Source organism: Copidosoma floridanum, unplaced genomic scaffold, assembly GCF_036245765.1.
Source record: "Copidosoma floridanum isolate Cflo_tuat_1 unplaced genomic scaffold, Cflo_Japanese_pri ptg000008l, whole genome shotgun sequence".
In the NCBI taxonomy this organism is placed as follows: domain Eukaryota; kingdom Metazoa; phylum Arthropoda; class Insecta; order Hymenoptera; family Encyrtidae; genus Copidosoma; species Copidosoma floridanum.
In genome coordinates this window covers 6548069-6561237 of record NW_028321885.1, presented here as the reverse complement: position 1 = coordinate 6561237, position 13169 = coordinate 6548069, and the positions used below count along the sequence as shown (strand labels likewise).

The 13169-nt window shown below is 33.4% G+C and overlaps 1 protein-coding gene across 3 annotated transcripts in view; it reads left to right on the top strand.

The window, feature by feature from the left end:
- Tango10 (transport and golgi organization 10) overlaps nt 1-13169 on the top strand; it is an 85213-nt gene that overhangs the window by 39968 nt on the left and 32076 nt on the right. For all 3 annotated transcript variants that reach the window (XM_089589250.1, XM_089589249.1, XM_089589248.1), the window contains exon 2: nt 3643-3796. In XM_089589250.1, the coding sequence (XP_089445376.1) occupies nt 3695-3796 (102 nt within the window). In that variant the 5' untranslated portion in view covers nt 3643-3694. The remainder of the gene's footprint in view (nt 1-3642; nt 3797-13169) is intronic.

The following is a 13169-nucleotide window of genomic DNA, read 5'->3' as shown; positions in this document are numbered from 1 at the left end:
GATACGAGTAATCGGTCGTCGAAGCAAGTTGAGTGAACGAGTCAAGGTAAACATCATCTTTGGAGTCTGACTATTAGTAAGGTAAATAATTTTTACGGGTTCTACTGTGTGCTCAATACTTCTGTGTGTACCCCAGTAGTCAAGTTTCTCTGGTAGATAGAACACGCTTATATAGAGTGAAATAATCTGGGAGAGTCATCGTAGGCTGTGCTTACGAGCGCCCACAGACCTAAATAAGGGACATCTATCAAGAGATAACTCAAGTTGTTCTTACCTCGTGCTGTCTATCTGTTCGACCACAGGAAAATATATTTTATAAAGGCACAAAAATTGAAATTCAAAAATTTCCAAGTTCAATAATCTCCGAAAAAATCGTGACATGAAACATATTTAGTGCTTCGTATGGATTGTAAAGCAATTTTCATACTTTATTATATTGTTATGTCTTAAATAAATATTCCATCTCAATTTTAATTTTGTGTGCGCTCATTTCAAAGTAACTGTTCGCCTTTTAGGTGGTTGTGAGTTCCATAGAAGTATTTAAGATTTTAGATTAATTAAAAATCTGGTTGATAAAATATTCGTTTCGACCGACGACTGATAATTAAAAGTAATAATCTTAAAGTATCACTGTATAAATTACAGGAATTCTAAGACTATTTAACAAAAATGTAAAGTCTCTTTTATTTTCTCTCATTAATTAAATCAATGATTAAAATAATTTAATTTTTTACTGGGTAACGAAGCCGCCCTCTGACAGTTGACTTCAACAACTACCTGTTGCATCTTAATTACTAAGTTTTCGTGGTTTTGTAATGTGTCAGTCGTCGTCTCTGCAGCACTATTACACTCAGAGAAAAGAGGTGTTAAACAACGTTGAATTTTTCTTTACTTAATTTAATTTTGTGATCATTGGTTAGCCGCTCTTGCGCGCACGTAGTCGCAAGATCTTAAAAGGTGCATCGAACAATGGTTCTAATTTCATACGAGGGTACTCGTAGCAATGATGATAGTTAGGCTGCTATTCTTAACGTTCGAACCAAAATCGACGGTCCTATCTTTCTTATTCCTCTTGCTTCACTTTAAAGGTGAGTCTACAATGGTCTGGTTGGCTCGAGCTTTTCTCAAACAATTAAGGTGGTTCCAGCGCCTAGTGCCGTATCAAAATGGGGAGACTAAAAATTAATCATTATTTTCTTTAAAATATGGTATAAAATTATCGTAGAGACTGTTGTAAGCCATATTCTACATTTTATCTGTTACTTTAGTGAGTAATATAAAAAAATAAAAAAGTTTTATGGTGCCCTAATTGATGAACTGTTACGGTACGCTCCTAAGTTCAAGAATGTGGCAACATTACTCAGCTGTAGTTATACCTATATATATGTACTCTGCAGAATGCAGACAGCTGAAAGCTGACTTGCACTCGCAACTGTATACTTAGTCTCCGATTATTTAAAGATTTTGTTCGATAACAAGACACTTTTCTCATGTCATCGAAAACTGCGTAATAATATATACAAGATAGTATATTTTTTACACCTTACGGGTTATTTATGTAAGTGCAGCAGTAGGTTGTATGTCGCGTAAGCTTGCATTTCCTATCTAACCCGTCTTAAAACTACGATTTTTTAAGCATGATTTCTTACAATTTTCATCGTCAACCTTAATTTTTTTTTATACGAATAGAAAGATGGGAATTCAAAGAATATAATTCAATTTTATTAACCTCGGTTGGGTTATTTATAATTTTAACATTGAGGCCACTGGAGCCACCTTAAGTCACCAAGCTAAGTCTTACATTTGCTTGGAATTCACACTTCTAACACACAGCTTATCACCGAATTCCAAACAAACCATCAGCGGTACACCACTGTGTAGCCTTTCAGTTTTTTCTAAATATCTTCGCGAATTTTTTATCAATTGAAATAATTTTAAATTTTATTAATGATGTAAAAAGTATTATTATTAAGCATTAGGCGTACTCTAATAGCAGAGGATAGATTAATAAATAATCAGTGAACTCAAATGGTTATACTGCTAACTTCTGTTTATTCGCAATAATAACATCTAGAGCGTTGCCTAAAGCGACCCGTTTAAGCGGTCAATTATTTTATTTGAACCTGATGAGGGCCTTGAAACTTGTTTCTGTACGGGCCGAAACGTCGTTCAATAATGAACAGAAGTTAGCAGTATAACCATTTGAGTTCACTGATTATTTATTAAGTATTATTATCGTTAATTTTTCAATAATTTTTAACGCCAAATTAAAATTTTTAACTGCTGAATATCTCGTTTTTTGGAAGAAAAGACGTTGTTTTTCGAGATATCACAGCTACTTTCAATTAAATGGTAACAATTTTCGAAAAAGGTTGAAGATAGTATCAAGTCAAATTACTGTAAATGTTTTGAAAAATTTTACAGCCAAATTAAAATTTTGAATTACTAATTATCTCATATTTAAGAAGAAATGATGTTTTTTGACATATTACAGCGAATATCATACAAATGGTAATAATTCTCGATAGAGGCTGGAAAGTAGTATGAAGAATGATTATTGTTAATTTTTCGATACTTTTTGAAGCCAAGAATTTTCGAAAAATTTAAGTGGTTATACTTGATTCTATTTAAGACCTACATCAAGAATGATCACCACTTAACTAAAATTCGCTTGGTTATCTCGAAAAAAATGTCTTTGCTTCGAAAAAATGAGACAATCAGCAGTTAAAAATCTGAATTTGGCTACAAACATTTTTTTAAAACCTGTAAATATGTTACTTAATGCTATCTTTAACTTCCATCAGGAGTTATTATTGTTCATTAAAAATTTGCTATATTATCTCGAAAAAATTGTCTTCCTTCGAAAAAACGATAAAATCGGCAGCTCAAAATTAGTATTTGGATCCAAAAATTTTCAAAAAATTAACAGTAATTTTAGTATCATCACTATCATCAACCTTCATGAAGAGGAAATGTGCTGTGATATTTCGAAAAAAATGTCTTCTTCGAAAAACTGACTACGTAGGCAAGGGACTTGGTTTCTCATAGAGCATTACAAAAGGAACAAAAAAAGCTATCGAACAATCTTTTTAAGCTGAAATTCCAGTGAAGCACTAGTTTTTGCTCTTTTTTCTTTATTTGTCAACACTAAGCGGCGCTCCTTGCCGAAGCATTGGATCCAGCTTATAAGCATTCCCGGAGAAGCCCCATGTTTCGGAAAACACTTTTCCCGGTAAGACCGGTGATCGCTGCCTGTTGCTTGGCATCAGATCTACTAATACCTCCCTATAGCCCTAACATTGTTGGTCATTCAGCTAGGTCTGACGACCTGTGGGATAAGGAAAAAAACTCTGGGGTCATTCTGAAGGAAAAATTTCACAGAAAAACCCGCGTTGAAACAGCCGGGGTTTCATAGTAACTTATGCCGATAAAAACAGTTTTTGAAAAAATCTGCATTCACGGGGAATCGAATCTACGACCTCTAAGATAATGTTGTATCACTACTAAGCGCGCTCACTACTGAGCCAAAATCACTCCTTCGGAATTGTATACTTTTATTATTTAAAGTAAAATTACTTAGCATATTAATCGTTTAAATTACTTATAATAATAAATAACAATAGTTTTTTTGATAATTTTCAGACTCAACTATCTGTCAAGCGTTTTCCAGTTTCATGAAACTCATTCAGATCAAATGGATGAAAATCAACAAACTCTACTGAATACACAGAGAAAAATTACTAAAAAATCAAATAATGGGAAAACCATTGATTCTCAGAAGGATGATATTATTGAGGTAAGAGAATGATGTAAATATCATTGTGTACTTTTTAAAAATCGTAAGTTTATACGACAAATCTATTAAAACAGTTGGTTATGCTTCAAATTTATTCAGTGAAATGATTAAATAAATAATTTCTGTGTGGCTTAATACGACAATCGAATAATGAAAATTATTTGTAAATTCCTAATACCCCGAGGTCAATCTATTTTTGCAACCTTGCAATGAAATAAATACTAAAAATAATTAATCAATAATCCTAATACTAAAAATAACAAATAAAACAATAATGAATAAATAATCCAAGTTTTATTAAATTTTTTTATCTGTTTTATTCTGGATTTCAATATCTTTTTTGATTTATATTTTTACAGTTGATGTTTTTTTTAAAAAGTTTTATGACTATTTTCAGTTGACCTGATTATACATAAGTAATATATAACACAGAGTAATATGTAGAAGCGCTGATTTGTGAATTAAACAAATTTTAGTAGGTGTAGGTTCGTGTTCGATAATATTGTACATAAAGGGTGAACTAAAAAATTTTCCTCTCGAAATAAAGAACATATTAGGAATTGCACAAACATGACAGAGTATTCAGCTATATGTAGGAGGAGACTGGGTACGGTTGTGCCAAATGACGGTTGTGACAGTGGTCCAATTGGCGAACCTGTAAGAGAGAACCACCAAATACAAGAGGGGGAGAAGTGGAGTGCTGGGACACTTGTGCTTCATAGTATATCATCGCCGTGTGACATCAATGACAGCAGTAGATAAGCTATGGCGATTCCAGCCCAGATAGGCTCGAGTCGCCAGGCGATTTCGGCCCACTCCCTCTCCGCGGCGAGCGACCCCTCTTTTCGGGTGGAGTAGTCCCTGCTGGAAGGACGATACATTTGGGACAAATGGTGAACTTTACGCGTCAGGATTGAACTTATGAACTTAGCTTCATCACTTCCTTAAGTATAAATTCTTTTTAGGTTCTTGGCAATAGTTATTGGATGATACTTTAAGTCATTTAAAATAACATCACCCTCAAACCATTCTATTCCGTGGACATCTACCGTCTGGTGATTATTATACTTTTTTATATCCGACGGTAAATCATTGAAATTGCAAGATGGCTTGCAGGGGCATCTATAGCAGCAGTCGTACCGTCAACAACACTTCCAGTTGCTGAGTACAATGAAACATTAAGTCTCGAAGATGTTGATAGTGCTTTCGAAAGACGAATCATGACAGCATTAATTGTTAACTTAAAACATTTAGATTTGAGAAATTTTTTTAAAGACGCAAAGAAGCAGTTTTTGAACCGAATACAACAATCTCTTATAAAACATGAAGCACTCAAAGTTAACACAGTGTTGTTATCTGAATTTGTTACAGTAAAAGATAACATTGAAAATACTGATATAAAATTCTTTAACACAAAATCACAATCCATTTATCAAACAACTGATTTAGACGATTGGTTTAATAACAATGTGCAACAACCAATTGAGCAAAGTATGGATGACTTTGAAGATGCCGGTTCTGGCTGGTTTTTACGGTCAATATTGAATTTAGTCATCAACATGAATAAATTATTAATCCTATGCGAGGTAATTCATTTATAGATTTACAAGACTACATAAAAAAAAGTGCTTGTGTAAATATTGTTAACACGAACAATCAATGCTTTAAATGGGCTATTTTATCAGCATTGCATCCAGTAAATAAAAATGCAAATCGTATCTCAAATTATAAAAAATACGAGAACGAGTTGAATTTTAATGATATTAAGTTTCCAGTTACCCCTAAAATAATTTCTTAATTTGATAAACAAAATAATGTTTCGGTTGATTTATATTTTTTTAAAAAAAAAAGGTAATACTTATAATGTTTGTCCTAGTCATTTATTAGGAAACAAAAAAGAAAATCATGTTAACCTTTTACTTGTTGAAAGTTTTTATATTGATGATGAGGAGGATGATAATAAAATCAATAGTAAGGACGATTCAAATACCGAGTATGGATGTCATTATGTTTGTATTAAAAATTTGTCACGTTTAATACGCAAACAGTTGTCTGAACATAAACATGCTGCAAACATATGTGAACAATGCCTTCATTACTTTTAGTCTAAAGATAATTTAAAAGCCCATGAAAAAGATTGCAGAAAAATAAATAGTTGCAAAATTATTCTACCTAAAAAAGAGAAAAATATGCACATACTTGAATTAAAAAATTTTACATACAAGAACCGAGTACCTTGTGTTGTTTAAGCGGACTTTGAATGTTTATTGGAATCTGTAGAAAATAAACGTGCGTACCAACATTATGTAGCATATAGTATTGGATGTTTTATCAAATGCAGTTATGATGATAGTAAATCAAAGTATAAAAGTTATAGACAAAATGATATAAATAATGCTGAGACACCTGCTAAATGGTTTGTCAAGATTCTTCACCTTCTTTGCTTTAAAACTGGAAGAATTGTTTAAAAATCTTATCAAGATAATTGATTTGATATTTGATTGAATTGATATGTGCTCAAAGAATTGGCTATCCTCCCGCTCAATACTAACGATGCAGAAGCCCAAGTATTTCTTTTTAAAGCACCGTTTACCTGGAGAAAATTACCCCAAAAGTATAAACATGAAAATGTATACCTTGAACTTTGCTATCATGGACTAATCTGGGACCCGAGAAAAATTGAGTATACGGAGATAGGAAATATTTTACGGGAGAATCTTAAAAATGCTACAAAAATACATGTCATTGGAGATTTAAAAAAAAAGTGGCTTGAAAGATTTGGCATTAAGGTCACTGATATGACAGACTATCCACCCTTCGAACTCCTAAGATTGGTTACTACTTGCACACATCACGACGGAGCCTACAAATCCATGTGTGCTCTTCATAATGTGAAGCAAATGAAAAAATTTTACTTCAATACTGAATGGTTTGATGTTGATGATGATGATGATGATGATAATAATAATAACAATATAGAGCTGTAAGAATGCATTATATTGTATTTTAAGAACAATATGTTTACCAAAATTATTTTGTAAATCATGTACATTTTTTATTTAAAATGAACTGATTTTAAAAATAAAACGAAAACGTTTAACAATTATTTTCCTACTACTCCACATCCTACATTATCATGCAACGCGCTCGCTAACACAAAAAAGTTTTTGTATGCATGTAACTACCACGTGCACAAGCTGCACACGATTTCGCACATTTAAACAGCACTTGCAAATTAGCGCTGCAGACGACTTATGCACATTGCCTCGCGTGCAAACTCAAACTGCGTTGCACGTTACCAGCTGGCGCACGCGGCGCTACAGGTGCTAATGCACATTGCGCATAAACTCAAACAGCACGCGCAAACTCAAGTTTTGCTTTAGGTGGCGCACGCAACCTCAAGCAGCGCACGCACAAGGAATGCGAGGAAGCCACAGCTCCTGCTCGCCCATTGGCTGCAGCAGGGACTACTCCACCCGAAAAGAGGGGCCGCTTGCCGCGAAGAGGGAGTGGGCCGAAATCACCTGGTGACTCGAGCCTATCTAGGCTGGAATCGCCATAGCTTATCTACTACAGCAGAGGCCTACATTACTTTTGCGGAGTGAAATGTAAGTATTTTCATTAAATTTTTTTTGAATTTATCGCTGTATATTTACAGATCAAGCAGTGAGTATTTTCCCCCGTTATAAGATTCACATTAGTGCTTAAAAGGCAGTGGTTACTTTTTATGTAAGCTATGTTGTGTTTACATAGTAATTTATTTTTTCTCAAATGAGTGCGGTGGGTACGGTTATAACACAAGTACCAAGTTCCAAATACCAAGTAAATCACATAATATTATTGCGATCCGTTTGTAAACATGATGCAGCCAATGCGAACTGCAATAACGAAGGCAGGGTCAGTATAGGTGGCGTTGCTCACAACAAAGTCTTTTCTAAGGAGCGGGAACAGTGGTTGTCAAAATACCTACTACGTTGCGTGGATATACACTTTGGGTATATAATATCTATAATAATTAATGATACTGCTTAAAAGTAGATATAAGACATAAAATGTTCCAAATTTGATGCTTTTAATTAAAAATAAATGTTAAATCTTCTATAAAGAAAGTGCCGTTACATTACATTAAACATAAGATACAATAAAAGTGATTTAAAAAAGTTTTAATGTATTTTTTTAACCTGTCACAACCGCCCCTGGGGTGTGGTCGGTTGTGACATTTTTTTTTTGACAGCTCGTGCGTGTGAACGGCTGTATCAGTAGTCATAATTTTTGCACACACATGTAGAGGAGTCTTCAATTTATCATGCCCAGCAATTTTCATCCCACTGACTGTCATACTTTTAAAGTTGCGGGCTCTCAAGTAAAAATTGGCACAACCGTACCCAGTCTCTCCCTATATGCAACCATGGTAGCATAGTGGCTTAGGTTGTGGTTCTTATGGCTCAGAGGGCTTGGTAACACACGCTTTCGAGTTCGAGGCCCGATATTTACTCACTTAGCTCGCACTTTTGAGTAACTAATGCTCATGTGCGCATTTCAAACCATGGTCCGATGGTTCGGAAGCCATGTAAAATAAGACCCCCTTTGCTGTGTAAGTGATTGATCACATTAAATCTAAAGCTGTTTTTTAATATTTCAATGAGTATGCACACGAAGAATGGTGGTGACTCCTGTAAGTTCGATTTGGTACGAGTATTAGGTTAAGAACCATCATATCATGTAGGGTTTGTATCAGAAATGATTTATGTTACTTAATTTGACCCTGTTAATAAAATTACAGTTAGAAATAATTCAATTATAGTTTTTAAATGTTTTGTAAAACATTATTTGAAAGTTAGAAAATTAAATTTAATCCAATACCATAAGCCCATAAGTTTTTAAAGTTCGCCCTTAATTTAATAAATCAAATACGTTCCTGCGCCTAATGCGATTTTTTAAACATACGTACCTACGTATTCACATGTCACTGGAATCTGTTCATACCTATATTTAATGTAAACTATGTGCAAGAAAAGATATTGACTAATATTATTTAACATTGCTTCACATATCTTCGTATAGTTGTAAGTTTTAAATATTATTTGTTATCAGTGTAATAAGCTGATGCGTATGAATGTTACTAACATTTTTATTAAATTTAGTGACTTGAAAAGGACTGTCAACGTGCAGTTGAAACGTTATTCAGAAACAAAAATAACGGAACAGTATTGTTCTTAACACTAGTACATTCATTTTTAACTTGAGAAGTCTTTAAAATACATCTCAAAATTTTATCCTTTCTCTACTGATAAACAGACAGTGCTACTTAAAAAAAGCTTCTGAAAAAAGCTCTGGATAAGAATTATATCAAATCTAATCAGCAGTCTAGTGATTAAGTGACAACAGATAATTGTAGGTTCAAAGACTATTTCGGAATATTTTTTTGACCTCATGCTTATCTTTTATGCTTCAATAATTCAGTGTACTTTTTGTTCTCAGACTTCTTCTTTTCAATGGATCGTTTTTAATTAGTGACCTGTGTTAGTGTCAGTGTGTAAGCATTATTCTGTATTAGCTATAGTGTGATGGGTTACAAAAATACATAAGATAGTAAATTATGTGTAAAATCTCGCAAAAATAAGTTTATAAGTAGATAGTTTATGCAGTAGAAAGTAGACAGAAGCATTCAAATTAGGTTAGCGTCAATGAAGACTCAAGAGAAAGATTTAGCATGTTGTTATTGTTGTCCCGTGTGAAAGGTAGATAATATGAGGATGATAACAAGTCAGAAAAAGAAGAATTTCATGGAGACTATATCCAAAGAAAATTATACATGTTTGAAGCAGATATAGAAAGTAGTTACACCATGAAAAATGAAGTATAAACTGTAATCATTGAGAATATTAAAGTAGTTACTGCATACGTCAAGATTCTTGTTGCAATGCCTCTATACTTCTTGATTTTAGATGTATAAATAATTTACATCCTAAATCGCAAAGTAAATCTTACCAATACGGTCAACTGCGTATCCAAATGGTGCTTGTAGAAAATATTTCATTCGGGATTGAGGATGTAAATTTAGATCATCCAGTATCAAAAAGTATAGTAGTGCTACATCAAGATTCTCGATGTGTGCAGTCTCTACTTCGAGATTCTTTATGAATACGGTTTGCACTTCGTGTTTCACGATATTGAAATTTTATATACACTTTACAGGAAAAGTAGACACCGTCAAAAAAGCTTAACTTTATTTCAAACGTATAGTCGGTAAAGGACTTGATGGAAAAGTGATTGAAGTTAGAGAAAAATGATATTACATTAATAGTGCTGAGACAGTGCTTAGGGCTACTTATTGTCAATCGGTTTAACGAAAAAAACTTTGATAAAAAAAGGTATTGTAGAAGACACAGTAAGTCAGGAATTCCCCAATTTTAAGATCTTATAGGCTATTAAACTTTAACGAAGAAGAAAGCTGCAGGGATACGTGAAACTCTAAATAGAGTTTAGAAATTCTTTGGAGCAAAACTATTTAAAAGACTAGTGTACTTTTTACAAGAATTCCAGAGAGAAGAAACCTTACCAGAAAATTAGAGAGTAGCTGTTATAGTTGCACTTCACAAGGAGGGAGATATTAATCTTACAAAACTATTCGGGGATTATCCTGCAGTTTGCAACGTATAAGGTTTATGCAGGGATCTTAAAAAAACAAAAATTAGCAACAGAGGTAAAACAAAATAGCACATTGCTAAAAAGCCAATTAGGGTTCAGAATAAGAAGGTCCACCTTAGACAATGTGCACATTTTAAATTATGTCGTTTAATCAGCCGAAGTGGTTTACTTAATTTTCGTAGACCTAAAAGCTGCTTCTAACTTAGTGGTGAAGAAAAAACTCTGGGTTAAAATGAAAAAGGGAAAAATTAGTAAGTATCTATTAGAAATAATTATATGAGTATGTAAAAAATCAATAATAACTGAATAATTATCTAAATGCCTGCTGAGGTAAGGATGGCTGTACATGGGAGGTCAAATGTCCTAGATTCTCGACCAGATGTTTGGTGGGCCATTCAATTTAAACTGATGTATAACAAAAATTCATATGAACTATTTTATTTAAAAAATTCAATATTCTTGTTATAACAAAATCTTGTCGAGTGATTGCATTATAATACAAAATAATTATGTAGGCATAAAAATTAAAGAAATTTACAGTCGACGTTCGTCAACATTTCTGTCGAATTGTTTGCTCTTTTTATCTCATATTCGTTTGCGATAACTTTTTCAATTTTTATTTTGTAATAGGATTCCAATGATTAAAATTGTAAAGCGATCACGCAATATTATTTTATTTGGACTATGGTATTAGTTTACCTATTTAAAAATAGTTAAATCAGTAAAATAAAACGCATATATAATTTATACCTACAGCATGAATGCGATTTCATACCTAGCACGTCTATTTGTTTCTTGAAAATGATTTTTAGTGCTCTCAATTATGAGTACATGAGAAAATCCATACAATATGCTTTGAGTTGCTGATTATTAATTGTATTTGCCAATTTACAGATGGTGGATCCAAGATCGCACTTAAAATTTTCGAAAGCCATCTAATTCGTACTCCATTCAGTTGGCGGGGGTGACAAATACGAAATAACGCTCGGAATTTACAAGCTTGTTGCATTTTCACTTAAAATAAACGATTATTGACTGAGTTAATGCGTAAGATAATTAGTTTTACAAGTCCAAACTCCTTGGAGACTTTTCCAAGTGCTTAGTAAGTGCACGTATCTGGACAAGTCTTCAAAACTCTCTTTCAAGGCATAAGAAGCAATTATCCAAGTGACAAGTAATATGAACCAATAAAAATTAGTAAAAAGTTTTAGTATCAAATGCATTAAAAATAATTCTATGATTATCGTTAATAACGACGATAGTTATGTAAACTTTTTGACATTTTACCGTAAATTCAAATAGTGTGGAAAATGCAGACTTTTTAAGAAAGCTAATAATAAATAAGAAGGATCTCTTATCGAGTTTTCTGGAACCATTTTTTAATGCAGTTAAATTTTTGTTTTTTGAAGTGAAACTTTTCATGTCTGGCCGTGAACAGCCGCGTGAGGATAAATGCGTTACAAAAAAACGTAGCCACCCACCCTGCAGCCTTAACCCTCTCCTCAATTTCCTCTCTTACATACTCCCTCCTGCTCTGTCTCCCTCTTTTAAAGTGCGCGCCACTCTATAATTCTATTGACTACGAGCACATCTCAGGTGGTGCCGCCAATGCCGGAGATCAGTACCAATTTTTCCAGCATGGGAGCATTGGATTTTATGGGAACGGTACTATTTTAATTAATTACAATTCTGTTTTCATATAGTAACTTAGGAAATCGGTATTTTTTACACGACATTGGTATACTTTATCAAATCCAAATTATTTTAGAGTGATTACTACATTCTCTTCGTTACATACTCTAAATTAATCACATACTAGCCAGGCGAAGTTAGCTAGCTCATCAGACGTGCCACATATATATAGGTGCAGTCGATACGTGCTGTTTACTTCAAGAGCCCCGTGATCCTGGTTTTCTTGTTCTTCTGCCGATTTGTTTTCTCCTGAATAATTTTTTTCCAATAAATTATTCCAATATCGGATAAGAAGTATCTGGTTCCATAAACTATCACATCAAAATAGGATTGTAGTTAATTAACATAAAACCGTTCCCATAAGATCCAATGCTTTCATGCTGGAAAAATTATTACTTGGTACTGAGCTCCAGCATTGGCAGCGCCACCTGCGATGGGCTCGTAGTCAATACTGTCTACTGCTCTGTCTCTCTTTCTCGCATATACGCCGCTTGCTCCCTCCCCCTATCTCCTCGCGCTAGTACTATACCTATGTATGTATACATTTACAAAAGTACACGTATGAAAACAAGAAAAAACGCTGTATCTCGAAAGGGAAGAAAATTGGCTAAAGATAAGAATTTTTACGAGTCCTCTACCACATGATCGAGGTGCATAAATATAGAGGGGTTGGACTCTATGAACGTAACCTCAATTATCTCCTTTTTCGACTATATCTTGAAAAAAACGGGTAAACAAAAACATTCTTTTTTATGACGTTTTTAAAAAATTAATATGGACATTTATCTCTCAAAATTCGAAAAACAGTTATATCTCGAAAGGGGAGCCAGATAAGCCAAAAATAATTCAATCCATACGAAATAATTATTGAGGAGCAAGAATATATGTAACACGAATTCATACAAACAATCGTAATAATTCTAAAAATAATAAGTCATGTCTCAAAGACAAACGTGCATCCTACAAATCTTAGCTACAAATTGATTTATTTTCTATGCTCTATCATGCATGATAAAAATAATTGTCACGT